The 24772-nt window shown below is 41.3% G+C and overlaps 1 protein-coding gene across 1 annotated transcript in view; it reads right to left on the minus strand.

Moving 5' to 3' along the window:
• The window catches only part of TENM1 (teneurin transmembrane protein 1), a 441834-nt gene that overhangs the window by 207202 nt on the left and 209860 nt on the right, over positions 1-24772 (minus strand). The window contains exon 7 of the mRNA XM_075259290.1: positions 9584-9822. Coding sequence (XP_075115391.1) covers positions 9584-9822 — 239 coding nt within the window. The remainder of the gene's footprint in view (positions 1-9583; positions 9823-24772) is intronic.

The raw sequence follows: 24772 nt of genomic DNA on the forward strand, positions 1-24772 counted from the left end.
CAAATAAGAGAAAAGCACTGGTGCAATATAGTGTGGGAATGGTGCACTTACACAAATAGGGACAGATGTCTTCAGTTTGGGTTAAGGTCTATGTATACGGTGCAATACCCACAAGATTTAGTCATAGACAACTATGGAACAAATGTTTGCAGGTCACCATTGGGTAATATGGACAGGTACTCAATGAACCTCCAGGAATTATGAAGAAGACATCTTTAAGATGTTGGGGAATTGGAACCATGTTTGGACAGTTTATGTTAGAAAAAAAAGATTTGGGTATGTTGGATTTTAAAATGTCAGATACTTTGGTTTTCATGGGAGATAAGCTGCTGACAGAGGTGTCTAACAGCGTCTTCTCCCCTTGTCCAATATGGGAGTGTATGTCAGACAACAGTTATCAAAAGAGTATGGCAACTTCAAGAATATGGCTATACATGGCACTACAGACCATGTCCTACCTCAAGCCACTTCAAAAACCCTTTGACTGATATGAATTTGGAAAAAACCTTTCATGCCATCAATGTCTGGTCTTGTATACTGCTAGAAATTGACAGTGCATTGAACTCAGTCCACTATCGGCTTTCCAGTTATGAGCCCCGGTGATGGAGATATTGGCACCATTAATTTCAGCACTGATATCTCCCCACTGGATGGGCCTTACAGTCATCTCTGAGCAGTAACTAATGCCCCCTCTGACAACATGAAGCCATGTTAGATTACAGTCAGGCAGGGCGTTCCTCACAGTCCCTCGATGATGCTAAAGCTTCAAGACCCGTCCTTCTGACAGTGGGGAGATAACGGCACCGATATCTCCAGCACCAGGGCATGTACTGGGAAAGATGACAGTGTGCTGAATTCAGACCCCTGTCGGTTTTCTCGTGGTATATAAATCACAGCAGGTCACTTATACCTATGGAAACATTGGGGGATTCTCTATAGGTATAATGGAATCAGAATGTCCGCAGAGTAAAACTCTTTTTGATTGTGATCCGCTCTGTGGGGCCTTACCCCTCATTCACATCTGCGTTTGGTAATCCGTTTGGGGAGTCCGCATGGGGGCCCCTTGAATGGACTACCTAAGACAATTGCAAGCACTGTGTAGTGAGAGCACACAGATCCCCATAGACTATAATGGGGTCCATGTGCTTACTGCAAGATCTCCGCACGAGTCATGCAGAGAGGAAAGTAGATGGTGAAGTACTTTCCTGTTCCCATGTTCCCTGTGGAGATCTCATGGCCAGAACATGGGCCCCATTATAGTCTATGGGGATCCGTGTGCTTTCACTACACAGTGCTTGGTGCTCCGTTGGGGGGTCCCCATGCGGACTCCCCCAAACAGAATACCAACGCAGATGTGAATGAGGAGTCATCCTAAAGCTGTAACTTTATTTGTTAGACAATGGGGAGATTTGTTACTTCCCAATACAGTAGGAGTAATATCTGCTCATTCAGTCGTGTTACTGACTATCGTTACCTCCGGCAATTCAATGGATACTCGTCCATAACCAAGTGACTTCTTTGAGGGTATGTAAATAAAGGACCAACTAAGTGGCTGTGTCAGATTTTATAGCGCACCATAATACACAGCAAGTTTGTGCAAATTAGAAGGAATATAAAAATAACCGCCATCCACTCTATTGTTATTGTAACTTGAACTTTTTTCCATTTATGAGTTATTTGCTAACAGCTCTTAAGTCACTGAGAAGGGATCTACAAACTCAAGCACAACAGCAATAAACAAGCAGGAGAGCGGCGGCATTTTGCTCAGCAGAATACATCATTAAGTGTTCATCGGGAGAGACGATACCAAGCAGGAAATGAAAACAGAAAATGAGAACTGCACATTTAGCTGCTCATTTAAAGTGTTCTCTGTCAATCACAAGGAGCTTCAACTACGGTTATTTATACATTAGCACTTCAGAGTTGCAGTTTTTATCATGTTCAGCTCGATTATGTTGTTAATCAGATCAGGAGGAAACATTTCACCCCAGAGTCAAGATAAACATGAAATAATCTTATCTGATTTCTTTTTAAAGGAGCCTCCGTGTTGGCAGAAAACTGAAATAGAAGTCTTTTATTTGTTTGGTATTTTATTTGCTGGAAAAGTAGTGGAAAGAAAGCCGTGCCGTCAGTGATACAAAATCTAATCTAGTTTCCCTGGGAGTGTAGAATGAAATATGGTGGGAAGTTTCACAAGCTCGGGTTTGCATCCTAGCTGCACTCACTATGTGTTATGCTGAATGGTTCCCCAAATGCTGCGAAACTTTGACCTCCATTTTAAAGTGATGCTCCAATTATAACCAACTTCCCATGAATCAATAGTACAAGCAAAAAAGCTTTGTAAGGGCTCGTTCACATCAGTGCCCTGATCTCCGTTTTGCAGGTTTCTGTTTCCTGCCTGAAACTGGACAGGAGACAGAAACTTTCCAAACCCATTCAAATGAATGTGCCCGGCCATGAGCGCCCGTGAGCGTTTTATGCTCTCTGTTTTTTTTAACTGGACACAAAGTTGGACTTGCTGATCTTTGTGTCCGGTTAAAAAAATGGTTTTGCCACGGAGAGCACAAAACACTCACGGCACTCATGCCCGGACACAGTCTGCTAGGTTTCCGTCTTTTGTCGGCAGAAGACGGAAACCTGGAAACAGAAATAGGGTGCTGCTGTGAACATAGGCAGCACGGTGTCTCAGTGGTTAGCACTGGAGCCCTGGGTTTGAATCCTGCCAAGGGTGACATCTGGAAGGAGTTTGTATCTTCTCCCCATGTTTGTTACGGTTACCTCCCACATTCCAAAGACATACTGATAGGGAAACAAACTTTGCAATATATCTTAGTATAGAAAGTTTCTTGATTCCTGCACTGATCACTTCCTCTAATATACTGATATAATCTGAGCAAAGGAGTCCATACACTGAGAAATCTGGGTACAGTTACTGTCCAAAGAAGGTAACAGCAATGGGGTAAGGTGGAAGGAGCTGTGTAACTATGTAACTGCTCAAACAATACTGGGAAATTGGAAAAATTCACAATGGAGTTGACTTGAAAAAAAAATGCGGTTCCTCTCACAGACAGGGCTCTGTATTAAAGTAATGGCATACCAAGAGCCTTCAGAAGGCCCCCACTGACATGGCTATGAAACGATTGGCTCAAGAGAGCTAGTTGGGTGTGAGAAACTTAAAGGAAATGAAAGCAACCTCTCAGATATCATGGTGACAATGGACCACAGTATCCACACGGCTATCTGAACATTAGAAACCCCAGCAGCTATAGCACCACTTGGATCCATCCACACCCTTGGGACCAAGGCCGTACATGATTGTGCTGGTGCACAAAGGGGCTAATGATGAAACTGAAATTTGCACCAAGTAGGAATTATCCATCTAATACAGAATATCAACTTGTAATATTGGTTAAACCATTGCAGTATTATATCTTATCACAGAAAACAACGAAAACCAATGAAAAGTCATTGAAAAAAAAATGAAAAAAAGTTGCAGAATTTCAAATGACTTCTGTTACATCTCACTCCACATGGCTCCATAGGTGGGGACAGGTTGTAGTAATGGGTTATATCTGAATTATATAATTCTGCCTGTGCGAGCTTGAATGATAAAATGTCAGACTTACTGCATTGGAGAGGAAGACGTTTAATGAATGTCACTGCAATAACAATTTAGTCACTGACCTCAGAGGGAGGAATGTAGAATTCACAAAGTGCTATAGATTTTGATGGGATCTGCCATTAACAAAATGTTTATGGGGTTTATTCAGTGATTATCCAAAATCTAACCTGAAAATAAAGATGTACGGTTTTCATTTTCTTTTTAAGCCAAAAATGGAACAGATGCAAAACTTTTAATGGTCAAAAACGGTATTGTTCTCCTGGTCAGCCAAGACCATTACGTGCCTGGGGTTCACGTGCTTAGCTCCCCATCAGATACTTACTCACTAGATGTAATCCTTCTCATATGGACAATCTGATCTCTCCAGATGGGATACCAAGGGACTCTGATGGCTGAACCGCATCAACCTTCTGAAAATCAATATCTTTCCCAGATTACTATACCTATTTCAGATGGTCCCTGTGGTCCTCCTTAGGGAGTTCTTCTCCTCTATCCAAAAACCTTCACTAAATTTATCTGGGCTGTCAGACCACCAACAAGTGCTAACTGCCTCCTAACCAGACCCAAACACCTTGGAGACCTGGTGGCTCCTGACTGTTCTCTTTATTATCTGGCTGCTGTTGCTGGCATGCATTTTAGACTGGCATTCTCCTGCTACCAAACTCTGGGTTGCCCTAGATGGCTCACTGAGCCCGTTGTCTCTTACCTCCCTTCCATGGCTCCATAGATGCCATTGGTTGGATAGGTCTGTGCTTGACCTTACATTCATTGCTCAGCAAGTTGTTAGCATGCGGTTGCACATATCGCACTATGGTTAGACTCGTCACAAATGATGGCCTAATGACACCAATCTTGAACAAACCAGACTTCCAGATGGACCTACACGCCACCTTTCTGTCCCACACTTTTCATCCCCCTCTGACATTCCTCAAAGTATTATCCCCCACCATCTTACTACTCATCCCTGAGTTAGTACCACTAGAGTGTAGGTTCCAAGCCACTCACTGGCAAAACCTTCAATTCCATTACTTCTACTCCTCCCTGAAGACACATAATCTACACCAATCTCTCTCTTCATTTGAGCTCTTATGTGTGTGCCCGACAATGCCTATCTGATGCAGATACATCTCTACCTGCTTATATAGCTGGTTGGTAAAGAGAGATTAAGGTTTCTTTTCTGCCTGACATGTGGCGCTCTGCCTTCCGCTCCTGCCATAAATTCTCCATTTCATGTAAGGCACAGGAATCTACACTTCTCCATGTGGTACAGAGGCCCCCTGTTCTCTACAGCATTTTAGCATCAACCACTGATCTATGCTGATGATGCTCCTAAAGACAGAGCACGATGCTAAATGTCTGGTGGAATTGCCTTGGTCTCCATCCGTTTTGGCATGCATTTCGCAGAGATCAGGGATATGACCGGGGTAGCTCTAGAGGATGACACAAAATATTGTATTAAAAACTTACTGAATCAATTCTCTTGTTCCATTCCAATAATCCAAGCTAGAGACCTACTGTATATAGTGACACGTAACGTAATGGCAGTAGCACTATAGGAAGTAGGCAATAACTTTACACATAGAAAATGCCTTTGGAAAATGTCTCAACCCCCATCAGAACAGAAGCAAAAATATTCTACACAAGTCCTGAGATTTTTGTGATAATAGAGAAGGTAGAACTAGAGCTTTGTGGCAGCCACTTATCTCTATCCATACTTAAGCATGTTCTGCTTTCACTCTATCTGTATTTATGAGGGAGTTTGATGTTATTCCATATATAAAGCATGTGTAACTGCTGATAATTCATACGTCATGTTACTGTAGTATACTGTAAATTATATACTTATACTCTACTGGATTCAATAGAAGGGTGACTACAAATACTACACTATAAATGTCCTAGAATTAAGGAGCTTGTATACAAAGTTACACCTGTATTATTACTCTCCGATTCTTTTCATATTAAGCTGCATGCACACAGGGATGTCTGAAAGGCTGAGGCAATACATTATGAAACATCTGCTTTTTTGTTGCAAATTCCGCTGCGGGTGTTTGAGCCAAAGCCAGGAGTGGACTGAGTAGACTGGAGACGTAGAAGCATTTCCCATATCTTTCCCATTCCATTTGTAGCCATTGTTGGTTTTGGCTCAAAATTCCACAGTAATATCTGAAACAAAAAAGGTTCGGGGAGCATTAGCCGAAATGTGCACAAGTGAGGGGTGGTAATGATTTTATATCTACTGGATAAAAAACTACAGTATAGGAGAATGGTCATCTCAGTGGGAGAACAGGACAAATCCTGGAGGTCAAGACAGTATAGGAGAATGTCAGTCTACTGATAGTTGTGCAAGCAGAGACAATGTCAAATGTGAGATGATCTGAGAGCCTGTTATAGGGTTCTAACCAAGGATGAATTCTGATATAGGGTTGTAACTATTAGGCCGGGGCCACATGTGACGTAAACCACAGCCTCCCTGAAAAGTGGATTGGATGCAATTGAATCCCATCCACGTATTGAAGAAAAATACCCCTAGAGGAAATGCTGCAATTTACAAAACTCCCATGTCAATTATACCGATGGAAACGCTGTCGTATTTTTCTGTCCACGAGTGTTTTAAAATCACAGCATTTCCCATGCAGATTTTTTCCTGCAATGTGTGGATGGGCTTAGCCAGAATCCCGTCCACTTTAAAGGTAATGTAAAACGCTGTGTTTTTTGTCACCGTGTTTTTACCAAGGCAAAAATGCTGCATTTTTGCAATGTGGTTGTGTGCCGGTCACAAACTCTAACCAACTAAGCTTTGCGCCTGCCCAAGAACTACAACTGTCAAACTCTGTGGGATTTAAGACACTGTAACCATGATGTTGTGTGCCCATATGTGATTGTAACTGCCAAGCTAAGTGCCCAGTATTGAAACCAGTGCTTAAATTGGTCTGGAACGCACCGTAACTCAGTCTTTCAGCGTTTCAGTATAAAGAACCCTACAAAAACCACTATCATTATACCCAGGGGTCTTTTCAGACCCCCAAGTATAATGATCAGAGGTCTAGGAGAGGTGAGCGAGCATAAAAAAAACATTGTTACTTACCTCTCCTGGGCTCTGGAAAACTTCAGGTCTTGGTGATGTCACAGACGACATGTGGACTGGGATTCGGTCCTTATACGCAAACCTCAATGAAGACTCTTCCATCATTGAAGATGGCCAACATCAACCGGGACTGCACAGGAGCCCAGGAGAGGTAAATAACAATGCTTTTTATGTTTGTAATTATTCCAGAGTTCCCCCTAATTTTTTTTTCCCCAATTTAAGCACTGATTGTAACCATAAAGCATTGGAGTAAAATTTGAATGAACTTAACCACCTTGCATTGGACTCACAATTGAGTGAGTTCTTTGTCTGGGTCAAGGGCCATAACCAAGACCGATGCTGTTACTTACAGCTTGGTGCATTTCTCATGAAATTGAAAGCTATGCAGCGATAGACCCAATCATGGAGGTAAGAATGAGCAGAAATGGCTCAGAAAGGTAGAACAAGGCATTGTGATGATTTCCATAACAAGCACAGGCCATTCTTTCTGCCTCTTTCCAAGTCTGTCATTACTACACATTATTATACAGGGACCAATTGTACGCTAGATGTTGATTGAAGGTGTACGTCTGACTGCTAGAAATATAATAATAATGTTTCAGCTTGGAGAGATTTAATGATATGCTATATTAAGCACTAATTAAAATGTCGAACAAAGCTACCTCTGACACATTTATTTTCTGACTGCTCCCACTCAATAAGTCTTAGAATATTTGGTGCAGAGAAAAATAAAATGGATGCCCTTATTAGCGGCGCTGCAATGCTCCCGGGCCGCTTATCACTGTGGGCAGCCTGTTTACAGTCCATTCTAACCATCCTGCTGGGTCCTGGTAATTCTTCCACAAATTGAGATGTAAAAGGATCAGTATGAATAATAATAATAGCAAGTGAATATGATTTTAATCAAAGACCTAAAGACATCTAATTAGTCTCCATTTCTTTTACGAAGGTTAAATTGGCTCCGCATGACAAATTGGTCTTTGATAGGGTAGCCTCACTAATACTTCATTGTGTGGACCATGTAAATTATAACATACGATGAATGGAACGCAGCGCTGGTGGTAATGATAGCCCATGAAGAATATAGAAATTCCCCTGACACCTTAAAACGACAGAGTCCAATCATTAACCAAACTCTGACTGCATTATGAGATTAGAAATCCCCGATTTACGGTAAATGTCTATTAGCATTATTAAATCATGTAGGACTAGGTGAAACGCAAAATAAATACGTCATATAGTCCTATACATAATGGCAGACAGAAAGCTAAAAATTACATTGGGACTAAAATTTTACCGGAATTTACCGAAACATAATGAATTTGTTCTGCCTCTAGATGGTTTGTAGGAAGATCGGTACCCGGGATGTGAAATAACAGAGGACAAGAAGAAAGTGTGGTAAGATAAAAGAATAGCCAATAAATACTCGTTAAATCCTCAGCCAATCCATTGCTGCTGCCCTGGTCCGCCCCCCTCCCCCCACCCCTGGGTCTCTGTATTCAGTAGTAGACATCAGCGAAATACTTCATGAGCCAGGTTCATTCAACGTTTTTTAAAAATTTTGAATCCAGCCAAACCTTGAATTTTTGGGGTTTGACACCCAAGAATTACTATTATACTCTGGGGTATAGCGAAATCGTTCATGAACCAGGTTTGTTCCACATTTTCGAAAAATTTTGGATCCAGTCAAACCTGAAATTTTGCAGTTTGACACCCAAGAATTACTATTATACTCTGGGGTATAGCAGGATAGTTCATGAGCCAGGTTGGTTCCACATTTCCTAAAAATTTTGGATCCAGCCAAAATTGAATTTTTTGGGCTTGACGCCCAAGAATTACTGTTATACTCTGGGGTATAGCAGAATAGTTCAGCCAGGTTTGTTCCACATTTTCGAAAAATTTTGGATCCAGCCAACCCTGGAATTTTTGGGGTTTGGCACCCAATAATTACTATTATTACTATATTATATATACTATACTACAATATTACTATTATATATTATACTCTGGGGTCTCTTTAACCCTCAAAGTATAATAATTTGAAAACAAGGGGAGGTGCCTCAGATAAAGGAGTCTTTGTCTAATTTTATAGGCAATCACCAAAAAAGAAAATCGACAGGCCCAGGCTTCTACATGTGTTGATTCCAACCATCCTACGTATTGCAAAAACCAAAGCTATGTCCACTATACTATTCATCTGAGTATTCATGCGGATGACCTTCAGTGGGTAAAACCATTTTTCTGTTCAAAAGCAAACAGAATTATTATCTGGAGATAAATGCAAATTTCCTGTTGCGATGCACTGTAGGTTATAAACCACAGATATTGTCACTGAGTCATCAGATAGATCTATATAACTGAGGCCAGATAGGATATATTATGTGGCCGTATGTCATTGTAGTGAATGACAATACACTTATTAGCCAGTTTCCAAGTTTCCAAGTCGTGTCCCTGGAAATGTCCTTGTTTTTCATCGCTGACCAATGTGTAAAATAAATTTCCTCCTCTGCACAACAGATTCCTCTCCAACCATCTATTCACACCTTCTGGCTTTTAAAGTTAATATTAATTGACATCAAATGAAATGTAACACATTTTAATGAAATTTGTTGAACATAATATAATGCAGATTACAGCCTAGCCAGCCAGCCCTTGGAAAGAGACTATTGATGGACTCGAATTCACTAGCTCAGCACACCAGCGTCCCTGAAAATTATTGCAAAATGTTGGCAAGTTTGCAAAAGAAAAAAAAGTAGCCCTGGGTAGGCTGGAGTCTAAACGCTATCCTTGCTAGTGAGAATATCAATGCATACATGGATATATTGTATAGGCAATAGTGGAAAGAAGGCAAAGACGGAGAACAGAACTCTTACCGATCACATAGGCAAGCAGCAGTGCAAGTGTTACTGTAATTGCCGTAGCACTCAAGGCCGTACATTTCCAGTTACAACACCGGTAAGATTTGTTAAATGTGAAGGCAGGCCTGGAGAAGGTGCTCCTGGGCAGAGGTCTTGGAGGTGGAGAATAGACTGTATTTGAAGTTAGAGGGTAGTTCTGGCTGGCAGCACTGAAGATTGGAGATGTACCCGATCCGTGCTTGAAGAGGAAATGCCTGCAAGGATAAAAAAGGCACAAAATGCTATAAACATCATCAGCATGCAGCGAGCGGCGACAATAATCATTAGCCAGCGCTACTTGATCATTAATTCTTTTGTAGCAACACCTTTTACAAACTTCATTAGCAAAACACACATTGTATGGAGCCTACTTAGCATTTAAGTACTGTACGACCTCGAAAAAGGCAATGAATTTGGCATCAACCAAAAAGCACATATGTTTTGTGATTAATACGAGCCGAAGCGACATATTTAAGGAAATAATTCATGATTGCCAGCACATCATTATTGTTTTTTTGATGAGAAAATCACAAGGTTCTATAAAAGGTCTGTACTATTGAAACCTGAATAGCTCCATGAGCTCGTGTCTCATTACAGAGAAGTGAACAGACAGACATTAAGAGGGTTATTGATAGATTTCAATGGGGCAGGATTGCAAAACCTACAGTCGCTGCTACAGTCTGTCTGTAAACAACACTGCAACACAGTCTGGGGACAAGGGGTGTCAGACCAGTGATAGGGGTGTCGGACCCCCACAGATCTAATATTGATGGTCTATCCTAAGGAAAGGGCTCTAATGTTAGAAGCCAGATGACCCCTTTAAGGCAGACTTTCTGTTACAATTATATCTATGGGGAGGGGCCACACGGTGGCTCAGTGGTTAGCACTGCAGCCTTGCAGCGCTGGAGACCTGGTGTTCAAATCCCGCCATGGGCAAAAAACCATCTGCAAGGAGTTTGTATGTTCTCCCCGTGTTTGCATGGATTTCCAGCCCGTATTCCAAAAAAGACATACTGATAGGGAAAAAATGTACATTGTGAGCTCTATGTGGGGCTCACAATCTACATTTAAAAAAACAAAAAAACAAAACAATTATATCTATGGGGAAACCGCCAGCATTTCCGTACATATAATTGACATGCTGCCGGTTTTGGAAATTGTAGTGTATATACATCATGTTTTTTGCCGCAAACTGGGCATGGAATTTGCTAGAATCCTATCCACTTTGCACTTACTGTAAAATGACACAATTTTTCCTGCAGCGTTTACAATGCGCACAAATTGCGGCGTTTCCATCTTGTGGGGCCCCAGTCTAAAATGCATTAAACCTCATAGATGCTTTTGTTTGTATCAGTTCATGAATTCTGTAGATACAGTAAAACTCCTTTAGGTTAAAGCCCCACGTTGCGGAAATGCAATTTTTTTGTTGCAGATTTTGCTGCAGTTTTTGGAACCAAGGTCAGAAATGATATGAAAAAGAATGGAAAATATAAAGGAAGCTCTTAGATGTTTCCTTTCTGTTTAATGTACTCCTGATGTGGGGTCTTAGTCCTAGGCCCATTGCAGACGACCCTGGTGTGGGTCAGTGTGCTACCCATGTATTTTACAGATAGCATACAAGCCCAATCCTTTCTATGGGCCCCTACACATGACTGGGATTTTCACAGTCCCATGTGCGGGCTGACAGTCCAAGCTGAATCAGATAGGACAGGTCCTATTGTTGTTCTATTTTGCAGGCCGTGCTTCTGTTGGTCCTATTCAGTTAATGAAAGAAGCCACGGAAGCACGGCCCATGGCCCATCCCACTGTGCTTTTAATTCTTGGCCGGTCGGTTGCACCATGGCCGCCTGCAACTGACCTTAGTCTGACATTAATAGGTTCAGATAAGCTGTAGATGATCTATATATTAGTTTATATTAACCCTTATGCACACAAGGATGTACACGAATATTAAAGCTAACATTGCATTTTTACTGCAGAGTAGAAGCCATAAAAACAAAACCTGTAAAAAATGGCAGTACTGTGTTTTTTTTTTCAATCCCACCTCATTCAGAATTTTTGTAGCACAGCACATTGTATGGAATATTAAATGGTACCATTAAAGTACAATTTGTCCCACAAACAATAAGCCCTCCTATGGCTCTGTGAATGTATCATTTTCAAGTACAACTTGGCACACACAAAACAAACCCTCATAAGACGATAAAATGGAAAAATTAGAAAGTTATGGCTTTTGGGAGGCAGGAGTCAAAAAACGAAAACACAAAAATGAAAAATGTATGTGCCACGTAAGGGTTAAACCTAGAGACCGCTCAGGATATAATACCACCAGGATAGAATACTTGTTCTAAATATTCTCTACAAGTAAATGACTGTTATTACCTGTAGGTAGCCATACACCCCATTGGCTACGTTCTGCTGGCCATTCTAGCTTACCTCCAGTAAGGTTGTCAAAAACAAAGGGGAAAGGTTTGGGAAACATTTACTATGGAGAGTCCAGGACACTTCCCAGCAGAACCTTTGCATCGTGCTGTATCATTGAACCGTGAGCCCTGAGGTCATGGGAGACGCCTACTTTGTTTTCCAATCCTTTCACATAAGAGTCTTCTTTATTCCACTATAAACATAAAAATCCAGCCCCCACGCTATGAGTAATGGGCAGTATGCCCTAAAACACCTAACCTATCATTTTCTCATATGGACCTTTGTGACCCCATGATGCCTTTTGAACTCATGGATTAAAAATTACATTATATACGAAGATTCCCATTGGATGTTGGATTTTTATGTTTATACTGGAATTTCTTGTTATACTCCCTTGAATTCAGGGAGTCTTTTCCAGGCACCATGATATTTGGAGTCAATCTATATTGGGTGAGTTTTGTTCTTTTTGTTAGTCTCCATTATTGCCAGTTCTTGCGAATTGAACCACAAAAAATTCTGATTCAATTGTGTGAGGTTGGGTTGAGCCGATCTTGAGATTTCAGGATCGATTTTAAAATCTGATTTCCGATCATTTTCCAGCCAATCTTGATCCCGATTGTGAAATTTGCTCGATCGTTGATCGGGATCTGATTTTTTCCGTTCCCGATCGCTCCACCCTAGTGTTAGGTTATTGTGAGGGTGTCCATTATGGCTGTGGGTATATTTCCTAATCCTATTTTGGGGTATTTATTCCTTTTGTCCGCTTTGGTATTAATCCTCTTAGTATTGTCGTCAGCTTTGCCTTGTCATACCGTCTTTGGGATGGGGTTATGTTTTTAATGGGGATTAATTTAACCCCCTATTTATATTTTAATATTTTAATTCTTTTAAGTCCGTAGAGTTGGTGAATTAATAAAGTTTATATTATTTTTAATAATATTTCTGCCTATAGACACTTTCTTTTGACTGCAATGTTTCGCTGTACTCCCGATTGTCCCCTGTCGAGAGGGCTGCTTGCAAGGCATGATGGGAAAACCTGCCTGATCCATTGCTGAGTCTTGCAAATTGAACAACATGCTAAATATATACGTATATACTCGAGTATAAGCCGACCCGAATATAAGCCGAGGCCACTGATATTACCACAAAAAACTTTGAAACGTATTGACTCGAGTATAAACCGGGGGATGGGGGGAATCCACCATTGTATATAACATAATAACAATATAATATTATCCTAATTGAACATATGATCATGTAATAATAGGTCTAAGGGTGTAATTAGCATAATTAATATCACCTTCCCTATGATGAGCCATTCCTACATTCTAGTATTGACTTTTCTATTATGAAATCCAGTTAGCTGCTCATTTGCTACATTTTACTGCACCTGGATATACGGCCGGACATACATCTTTCTCTTCTGTTTCTTGTAAACTGTAGCACAAAATTGCATTTTAGCATGAGGTATGTTATTTACTGCAGAGTTTGTAATATAACTTTCATTTCCAGGTATACATGTTATATGACTGGGTATATGTCTTAGAAAAGTAATTATCCGCAGTGATTTTATCGCCCTATTGCAATTCTGAACACAAAATGTATTATTGTAGTAATGTATTATCCAAGAAAGTGGGAAATTTTACTGCAGTTTACTGTTTAACATTTCTTGTTCTTGGTCTAATATTCTATAGTATACGGTGATACAGCGTATCCCATGAGCCTTCTGCAAGATAAGAGAATGGCAGAGCTATATGGTACTGGAGTTCACTTGGAGGTGTAAGATATTAAAGAATAATCCTGCAGTCACACTAAACAAAACTTATATAGTCCACAAACAAATCCTTAAAGGGATTCTATCATTAGAATCCCTTTTTCAGGTAATATCACGTCAGAATAGCTTTAAGAAGGCTATTTGTCCCCTATCTTTATACTTCTGCTCTGTGCCACCGTTCCATAGATATACCAGTTTTTCCCGATATGCAAATGAGTCTGTATACATCCCTGTGCTGCCTGAAGACTCTCCAGACGCCTCCATCTTCTAAAGCCGCGCCTCTCCGCCATGTCCTTCTTGTAGTCTTCTTCCAGTGAGTCTATGTTCGGAATCTAAATTCCACGCATGTGCAATCGGCTCTGCCATCCGGCTTCGGGCAGAGCCAACTGCGCATGTCTGGTCGGCCATTTTACTGTGGCCGTTTAGATGAGCATTCTATACCTGTAAGTGGCCACAGTAAGATGATTGAAGAGATATGTACAGTTGGCTGTTCCTGAAGCTTAATGGCAGAACCGACTGCGCATGCGCACAATTTAGATAACCAATGCAGGCTCGCTGGAAGAAGACCACACGAAGGATACGGCAGAGAGGCACGGCTGTAGAAGATGAAGGCATCACTAGAGAGTCAGGGTACGCCCCCTGTGCTGTCTGGAGAATCTTTTGCATAACGGGAAAAACTCATATATCAATGGAACGCTGGCGCGGAGCAGAAATATACAGGTAGAGGACAAACGAATAACGTTTCTTAAGGCTATTTTGACATGATATTATCTGAAAAAGGGATTCCAATGATAGAATCCCTTTAAAGGGGTTGTCAAGGGATTACAATACTTGGGTAGGAACCCTGGGAAGGTAAAACAACAACAGCAACAACAAAAAAATCAGAGTCACCTGTCCCAAATGCTCCAGTGTCTTGCTTTTTCTTTCAGATACCAGTTGCAATTTTTTTTGGCAATTGGCACACTGTCCTGTGATTTTCCAAAATGGGGGCATAGTGGTACTTTGTAGGGCAAATGTATTATCTTATATACTAGTTTTATGGTGCAAATGAAGACTGTAATGTATTACTGGTGTAAATGCCAGTCTCTGTGCACAGGAGAAGATGTGTAATAGTCAGGATGAGGCGCGTTCTCGGGAAATTGAGACTGGCATTTCCAACATTGGCCTCGATCAATATACCCTTTTGTTTGAAGATACACATAGTATTTAGCCCCTACATTTTGGCTATCTGTGGGGTCTTAGCACCTGTAACCCCATTGATCATTGCTTCTGTCTTGCCATTCATTCAGCCCTAAGGCTGGGTTCACATGATGTATTTTGGCTCGTAATGTGGCACGTAGACGACGCTCCCATTGATTTCAATTGGAGTCAGGACCGTATATGCGGCACTATTTTGCGGCCACTGTCTACGTGCCACATTATGTGCCAAAATACATCGTGTGAACCCAGCCTTAGGTGTCAGGCAGATCCTAGTAAGTGAAGGTCAAAAATCTAAACATTATGGGGTGTTTTTTTATAGAATCGGAGCTACATTTTAAAATGTATACAATGAATTTTTCTAATATCTAAAACTTTACAAAACTTTAGTTTCCCATTTTGCCTAGCGACTTGCAATAGAAGCCTAAAACTCACCCCAGTTTTTTCGTCAGTCACATAAAATTGGGACCTGCTTGAGATTTACAATAGGGCACGGCAATAATAAGAGCTGAACCTGGGGGAGGCAATGATGTTTAAAATGTAATTTACAAGAATGAGGGTTCTATTCGTAGCGTGCGCTATGAAATGCCAAGCAAACTGTAATGAATAGCGCAACCTACTGTGAACTGCTCCTACCTCACTTTTTTTTTTCCACCTATTGCGAGATATTGGATCCGCTAAAGTATTCTGAGAACGAGCAGGAAAAAAATGAACAAGAAAAAAGGTGATTTCCAGAGAATTTTCTACCTAAAGCGCAGAACGGTGAGTCCTGCCAGTTATTTCATTTGGAAGGAGTCACCAGTCACTTCATGTAGATATATCGTCCTCCAGTCTAGTGGCTTTCTGCTATCCAATATTTCTGTAAATGCACTAAGGTTAATGAGATGCCGACTGACACGTACATTTAATCCACCATCCAGCTTTAAAAAGCAAATTTATTGAATTTTTGTTTCTTAATGGGAAAGTCTTACATGTGAGATATCGATCGAGAGCCGTGGTGCTTGCTGGGTTTCACAAGGAGCACGGCTGAGAGCGGAACAATGCTGACATAACTGAAAAGTGTTATTAAAGAGAACTAATAATCAATTGTCTGCAATCGGTTTCATTGTTTCCCTGCTCGAGACTAATACACAGATGAAACATATGAAATAAACATACAGGACGCACTGGAAAGGACAGCAGCGCCCGGGAATATGGCTGTCAAAGCTGATATATCGTGTATCGTCTGTATAATACATATACACGGTCTACCAATAAGTATTTGGACAGCCATGCCAATGAAGATATCTGTGGCCATGATGTACGTTACGCCTTCCGCCGTTACATAGGAAACAGCATTGGCATTAGTCACAGGCAAGATACCACGAAGTGCAGAGGTGTCCATTTTTGAGAAAGGGGTAATTGTGGGGTACCACAGAAATGGTCGATTCTTAAGGGCCATAGCAAGCAAACTGCATTATCCAAAATCAGTGGCCTATGTGATTACAAAGTGGAAGGTGAACGGTGATTGTGGGAATGTGCCCCGAGTGGGCAGACCCCCGAAACTGGGAGATAGAGAGCGACAAGTGCTGGCCAGAGAGACCGCACCCAACCGATGGCTGACATACACCAGGAGTGTCACCGGGCATCCGGGAGGATTGTGCCCATCAATCCCATCCATAAGGAAGCATCTGCTGGGGGCTACTGACTATTGGATAGGAAGAAATGTGGTTTTTCTATTCTACCCCAGATGTCCATATACTTATTGGTAGACAGTGTATTAATGCATTTATGGAATTTTCCAAATCTGATTCACCTCTACAGTTCACGGGTTTGGGAATTGAAGTCCCTTTATGCTGTAAGTGCACAGATTTTCTCAATGTCAAGCCTTCCACTTACATGCCCACCCCTCCATAATCCATAAGAAGAGGAATAAAACAAACACTGAAGTCATCTAATGCAACAGCAAATCAAATGTCCTTGCTGCAGCGGTATAAAGGCAGATGAGGCAATGCTCACCAATAACCATAGTAGCTGCAAATTACCTACAGACGTAGACCACACAACATGTTATAAATGGTTTATAGATCAAAAAAACACAAATGGAGTTACTGCTTCATATTTTTTTTAAAAAAATCATTTTTTTTATTTATAACAATTTCTTAAAAATACATGCAAATTAAAAAAAAAAAATACCCCATTTAGGAAAGACGGTATAACCATATCCACCCCTATATCAACTCCTCATTGAAGAAAAAACATGAGATTTGCTGACACTGCATCATACAAGTGCAGAACGGTCACACATAAGTGGCATACAGGTCACACAAACACAGGTCACACAAACACAGGTCACACAAACACAGGTCACACAAGTGCAGAGGGAAAAGTGCAGCACAAACATTCAGGCGGCACAGAGATTGTACAAGCACTTCAAGCACAAACTGCAATGTGCAAAAGAAATATCATACTATACACACTTCAGTAAAACAACTGGATCATGTTCTTATGCATATTCTTTACACATCCTGGTACTGACTTCCAGTGCCCTGAAATTTGCAGGTACAAAGCCCCAGCCACCATTAGGATTACCTAACCCCACCCAAATGGTGCAGGGAATGGAGTACTAGGACCTGGTGCAGCAGTAATGTGCAATCTCCCACAAGGGTGCTGCTATTGGTAAAATGTGTAAAATGAAAAAGCTACATCTATTTTCTACTGTATAATAATGTTTAATGTGCTTCTGCACGATTCTAGTGTTGAACTTTGCTTTTATTAGCAAACAGGCTATTCTGTTTCTGCTGTGTCATCTAAGTAAATGGGCCTGGCATCTGCCGAGTAGTAGTGGTGATAAGCAGACACTATTCCCATCGGGTGGTGCAGAGTGCCCTGTGAGTGGATACTAAATGCCTCCATGTTACTAGTGACTGGATGGAAACTGTGCCACAAGTAATTCCTGTTAAACTGCAAATCTGTGTCCTGTGCCTTCAATAGCATCTCACATCAAGATTAGAGATGAGCGAGTAGGTGTTCGATCGAATACTACGGTATTTGCGATACTCGAACTCGATCGAACACTACTAGCTGTTCAAAGTTTAAGGTTCGATGCAGAACCATCATTGATTGGCAGAATGCTATACATTCTTACCTTTAGAAGTCTTCTCCGTGCAGCATCCCCGCGGCGTCTTCCGGCTGGAATTCACTCTGCCTAGGCATCCGGTCTAGGCAGAGCTGACTGCACATGCGCGGGCATGCCCTCGCATGCGCAGTTGGCTCTGCTCAGGCGCCGGGCCGGGCAGAGCTGACCACGCATGAGCAGTCGGCTCTGCCTAGGCCCCGATGCCTAGGCAGAGTGAATTCCAGCCGGAAGACGCCGCGGGGACGCTGCGCCGGGAGAAGACTTCAAGGGGAATCCAGCCCGACCGTCACTCGTGGACTTCGTAAGTATAATGTTATCGAATTTTGCCTACCCCTAAAACGAGCATTTCCCCCCCATAGACTATAATGGGGTTCGAAATCCGTTCGAACAGTTGAACAGTGAGCGGCTGTTCAAATCGGATTTCGAACCTCGGACATTTTAGTGTTCGCTCATCTCTAATCAAGATCACTCCAAAACACCAGTAACCAGTAGGTTCAAACTAGAATGTACCTGGGGCAATGTCTACCATCTGTCTTATCAGTGCATTGCCCTTATCATGTGCCACCCTAGGGTTCATGCAGAGTTTTAGTGCCAAAGCCATCTTGTCCGGAGAGGGAGAGTCCAGCAGCCACCTTACCTCTCACGCATGACACAGAGACATAACTACCAGGGTAGCAGTGGTAGCGGCTGCCACAGGGTCTGGGACATCAGGGGGTCCAGAGACAGCCACTACTGCAGCATTTTTTTTTTTTCTTTTACATAGGCCATTACCAGCTGTCAAAAGTTCGCCACAGGCCCCGCCATTCCTAGTTACGCTACTGGCATGACACCTTCTCCTGGGATGTTACTAATGTTCTTAGAAAGGCTATCTCTCTCCTCTGAGCCCCTGTGCACACAATATATGTCTTCCCCTGGACAAGTCATACTATACTTGCTAACTGCGAAGGGGACATGGGTCAGGTTCAGGAGACAAAATGATTGTCCTTATGGGAGAAGCTAGTACTCCGCTAGCTGGAACAATGTAGCATGGTATCCTAATATCCAAATCACTACTAAAGCCAATAGCAAAAAGATCTTTCTTGGAGCACGGCCAGATGTGAACTGAAGAAATGTAGAGTCAAACTCCAAGAACTCTGAAGAATTGGATTCTTTATTCATAAGATGCCCCGCATTTCAACCTTGTACTGAAGTCTTATGAGCAAAGAATCCAATTCTTTATAGCTCTTGTAGCCTAACTCCATGTTTCTTCAGTCCACGTCGAGCAGTTCTCTATTGGCTTAATATTTCCCAACAGTGATATAAGCCGGAGAGGAAGAAAAATCCATAGACAGCACAAACTAGCATCTCTAGAAAAATAGGAACGTAGTATGATCTGAAATAAACTCAATGTACACGACAATGTCTACACTGATCTTTCAGGCTGTGTAATCCCCCTCATCTGCCGGAAAGACTGACATACTGATAAAATCACACGAAAAGAACCCGCACAAATGAGCTCACCTGACATTTTTGCAATTGTGTGTCACAAAGTAACATTGTATTGTATGACCTTGGTAAGACAGTACAGTATACGTATCATGCTAACATGAATGGAAATGTATGCGACTGAGTAACAAACGGGATTCTAGAATATACCATGCACTCGTATGCAACGTCTTTGAAAACAATTCACTAGTATGTTTAGAAGCCGCAGTTATCCTGCCAGCAAATTAATGTGATCACAGTTCCCCTAAAATCGTTTAATTCATTGTGACTATAATTATAATCTTAAAATAAATATTATTCTGGGCCTGAATTCTTGATCAGAATGCCCAGTGGCACGTAAGAGCTTAAAACTTCTTTCGAAATTAGACTGCAGAAAGCGCGTCGGCTTGGCTCTGTGAGCAGAGACTGCAAGGTCTTGCCAGCCCACGGGCCAGGCCTCAGGCATTTCCAAGTGCCTACAGGAAGGTCCTAGAGAAATGGAGAGGCTTGTTTTAGTTTGGGATATTCTGTTTCTATAGAAGAAATGAGGAAAATGTAGTTTATATGCCAACAATTCTCTGTCTCTACTCATCTGACGAAAAATGGTTTGTTTTTAACTAAGAATGTTCCATTTTTAGCTTTCATTCATGAGGTATTGCTCCACCACCGACAGTAGGTCATCCATTATGAAATCTGGTCGGGAGAGAAAACAGAAAACCCTTGGCAGCGGGAACTTTTTATATCAACTCTTAGGCCCTGTTTACACACTGGAATCTGTCGCAAATTTTGCTAATTTCAGCTTAAAAATTAGTGGCAAATTCCATCAGGATTCCGCCTCCCATTGTTTTCAATGGGAAGTAAAGATCAGAGCAGGATCTGGAGTAGGCCTCAGCCGAGGTGTAGATCCTGGGCTCATTACTGGGCCAGAAAAAGGCTGCAGATCCTGCACTGTATACAGTTCCATTAGGTGAAAGGAGGTGCATGGGTCTGTCCTGTCACCCTGAGTCTGATGAGACAATATTGCGCTTGTTTTGTCCGTGTGGCTGGTAGTAAGCCCCATGTATAGCTAGGTTATCAGTTCTGCTTAGTTGCTCAGACGAGCAGGATTTTATTTTGTTTTTGCCTGAAGTTAAGGCTGTATTTTGTTCTGCTCATTTTGTGCCTGAAGTCAAGGTTTATCTATTTTCCTGTTTTTTCTAAATAAACCAGTTTGTTGCATATTTTGTGTCCCTGTCTTGACTGTTTGGCTCCACACCGCTGCTTCTACCGAGCTAACTCCCCCACAACTGATGTTACTAAGTAGATAAGTTCTCATAGTAGATAAGTTCTCATCTCTTCTGTTTTTCATTTGGAAGTGGATTCCTTTTTCTTTTTCCAAAAAAACCCCTCTTACCTCAAATTATCTAACTTGTCTTTGGAACTGATACATTGTCAAACCAAGTTGTAGCACGCAGAGTCCACCAACATCTGGTGCAAACCTGAACTTTGCAATTGTTGTTTGCTTCTTTGCAGCTCATGCCCCGTGTATCTCTCTCCATCTCTTTTAACATCTATTCACTATCAGATAGATCAGAACCCAGTGTTGTGTCATTATCTCCTTTTGCAGAGGTTTTAACACATTGCTAGCAGACTATGCCTGGGATCATTCAGTGTATCTTCAAAAACTATAGCAGGCGGGTAATAAAAATCAATGCGAGAAGAAATGAGCCGTCAGGAGAGAATCCCACAATCCGCGGCATTTGGAATATACTGAACTTTTCTTCTGTTTGAGATTTTCTGTTTTTGCTGGTATTGTTCTATTATTTTCTTGTTAAAAAAAATTCTGAACCTTCATATTTATTCCTTTGTTTTTTTGTTCAAGCTGCTACAATAATTCCCAAGTCAAGACCCCCCATCATGCCCTGAACAAGGCTTAAATAAAGGGGGTCATAGAAAGCAGCAAAAAGCGGTACATCTAAGAATATAGAAACGCAAAAAATAACTCCAAGAAACTCACTGTGTACCAGTCACTGCAAAGGGACTACACCATGGCCACCTACCTGGAGAGAATACGCCACCCCAAGCACAGACAGACCCTGAGCCGGTACAGACTGAGCGCCCACAACCTAGAGATAGAGACGGGGCGATACAGGCAGACGTACAAGCCACGGGAGAAGAGACTGTGCCAGCACTGTGACCAGGGGGCCCTAGAAGACCAGACCCACTGCCTGCTACACTGCACCAAATACTCAGCTGTCAGGGCCGTCTACTACCAAAGACTCTCTGCCCACATCCCAGACTTCACATCTGCAGACGAGAAGAGGAAACTCTACATCCTACTGGGAGAAAAGGAGTCCATTGTGGATATTGCTATCTCCACCTGCCACCAACTGAGGGGTAAATGAGACCCCATGGACTGCTATACCCCATTACGGCCCCCTCACCCATCCACTCTATGTACACCCCAACCCAACTCCCCCATACCTACCACTCTCTCCCCTAACCCAACCCCCCATACCCACCACTCTATTTGCATTGGCAATGCCAAATGCCTATTCGGATGTGCCAATAAAGCTTTTTTGATTTGATTTGACCTATGCCATTATTGACTATACTCCAGCTGCAGGTCAATAGAGGAGTTGGGCAACCTCTTTTTATGTGATGTAGTATATAGGCTTATACTACTTTTAGAGGATAACTGGGTGTAATACATGGCATTCAATGGAGCATACCACTGCTGATTTACTACGTATGGGAAGGCTTTTTTGGGGGGTATTTTCCCCTCCCCTTGGCTAGATTTTGTCCAGTCCCAAACAACCCCATCAACATGGAAATGAAAGGATTATTATGACACATGTAATTAATGCAAGTTCTTAACACCATTACCTTCGCTCATATGTAAATCATAAGACTTCAAACATGTTCCATCCTAAAGAAATACGAATAATACTTTCACCATAAAAAGTTATTTTACTGCAATCACAAATCCAAAATTCCGTCTTGATCTATTTTCTGCCAAGGATATTTTTTTGCTAATAATTCATGACATATTTGTAAGAACTTCAAAGACACCTCTGTATCAAGAAATGTTCAAGGAAATTACCCTGACACGGACATCGGCGCGCACCGAAACGCTTCTAAAATATTTTTCTAATGGATTTATTTTGCATAATATTGTTTTATTGAAAGAAGGTCAGGTATAATGCACATCAGAACATAGCACATGCACCCCCAGGGACCAGTAAATGTTATTATCCTTGTCTGGATTTATATATTGCAGGAAGTCTGAATAGTCGACTAAACGGTACAATAGGATTATGCCGAGACATGCCACAAAGCCATGAAAGTCCAAGGGATATCTTTGCAGAAACATCAGGCTATATAGCATGAAGATAGATGAAGAAGGATGCTTTACTGGTGTAATAAAATAGGTCCTTTATAGCATTCAGCACGTATAAGGTGACACTTAATACCTATCATCTATTAGATGCCATATATTGCCGCTATATCCATCACCACCACCCCCTCCCTTGTTTGTCTTCCCTAAAGAAAAGTAAAAGTGTTCTTGCTCCATGCAGCAAATAGTGATAGAAAATAGGATGAGTAAGAAAACCAGATCTATTTTTTGCAAATACAATTGTTTCAATTTTTTTTTCACCTATGTATCCACCTATGTTATGGCCCACATTATTGTTACTGTCATGTTCTCTTTTGTTATAGGAGCAAAAATCCAAAAATGACATACCGTACAGATCTACTAGCAGCAGACCTGCACCGATAGTGCACAGTACACCCCTCTGACTTACAATGGTGTCTGGTTCTTTCAAGGTCTCCAGAAATTTTGAGGTCCCTTTGAGGTTGGTTCACAGCTTTCTTATGGTTCAATTGGTTTTGGACTTTGACTGGGCCATTACAACACTGTTTCTTTTTTAGCCATTGTGTTATAGATTTGCTGGTGTTCTTGGAATCATTGTCCAGGGGCATGATCTCACCTTGGACTCTAAAATACTTCAGTATACGAAGGAGTTCCAGATCAACTCAATGTCTGAGAGGTGCCTAGGTCTTGTGGCTGCAAAACAATGCCAAATCCTCACCCTCCACCACTGTGACTGATAGTTGGTATGAGGGGTTTCTGCTGATAGGTTATATTTGGATGTACTATATTTGGTGGCACTATGCATTATGGCCAAACATCTTCATTTTGGTCTCGTCTGTCTAATGGATGTTGTGACAGAAGTCTTGTGATTTGTTCTGATGCAACTTTGCAAACTTAAGCCATGTCTGCATGCTTGAATAAATATTCTTGGAGTATAACGATGGACTTCAGATTGTTTGGATTTGGCCTTAGCCGAGGAATGAGGGATGGATGACAATCGGAAGTGTTAACCGCAACAACTTTATTGACAATAGTAGAACACGTTTCGGGCAAACACGGAACCCTTTCTCAAGTGCCTAAACTTAGTCGCATATGTGGGACTCACATTCACCTGTATTGACACTGCGAAGTAAACACCCCCTAAAGTCCTTTCCAACTCATTAGAATAATTATAAAATACCAAAATTCTCCGGAACGGAGCGGCGGACAAATATAATATAGACATATTTGGAAACTATTTCAGAAGCCCAACAAGGTTCTGTTAATAAACTAATGTCTACTTTCTTGCTGATAGACTCCCTTTATTATATATTATATAATATTCCTGTTCATTTCTGTTTAGTGATAAAATTGGTTACACTATATATATATTCACTATACACTATATATACACTATATATACACTATATATATATATATATATATATATATATATACACACACACATATATATACACTATACATATATACTATACTATACATATATACACTATACATATATCCTGAATGTAGCCATGGGTGCGTAATTCAGTTATAAAACCCATCTGGCATGAGCATAAAACTTCAGCAGTTTCCACAAGGAGCAGATGAACTTATTTCTATAGACTGTAGTATACAGTAATAGCTCCTTTATATAAAAGTGACAGAACAAAGAGAGAGAAACATACAATCATTCCATCAAAAGCAAATACATTGTGTCACTCCATCCAGTGTACAATAATTGTGAAAGAATACAAACTGGTCATGAAATAAGCCAGACGTTTAACATGTTATGAAGTAACGTTGCCTTGGTTATGGGACCTGATGCGATACAATAAATCATCTTTTACAATC

The sequence above is a fragment of the Leptodactylus fuscus genome, chromosome 11, assembly GCF_031893055.1.
Source record: "Leptodactylus fuscus isolate aLepFus1 chromosome 11, aLepFus1.hap2, whole genome shotgun sequence".
In the NCBI taxonomy this organism is placed as follows: domain Eukaryota; kingdom Metazoa; phylum Chordata; class Amphibia; order Anura; family Leptodactylidae; genus Leptodactylus; species Leptodactylus fuscus.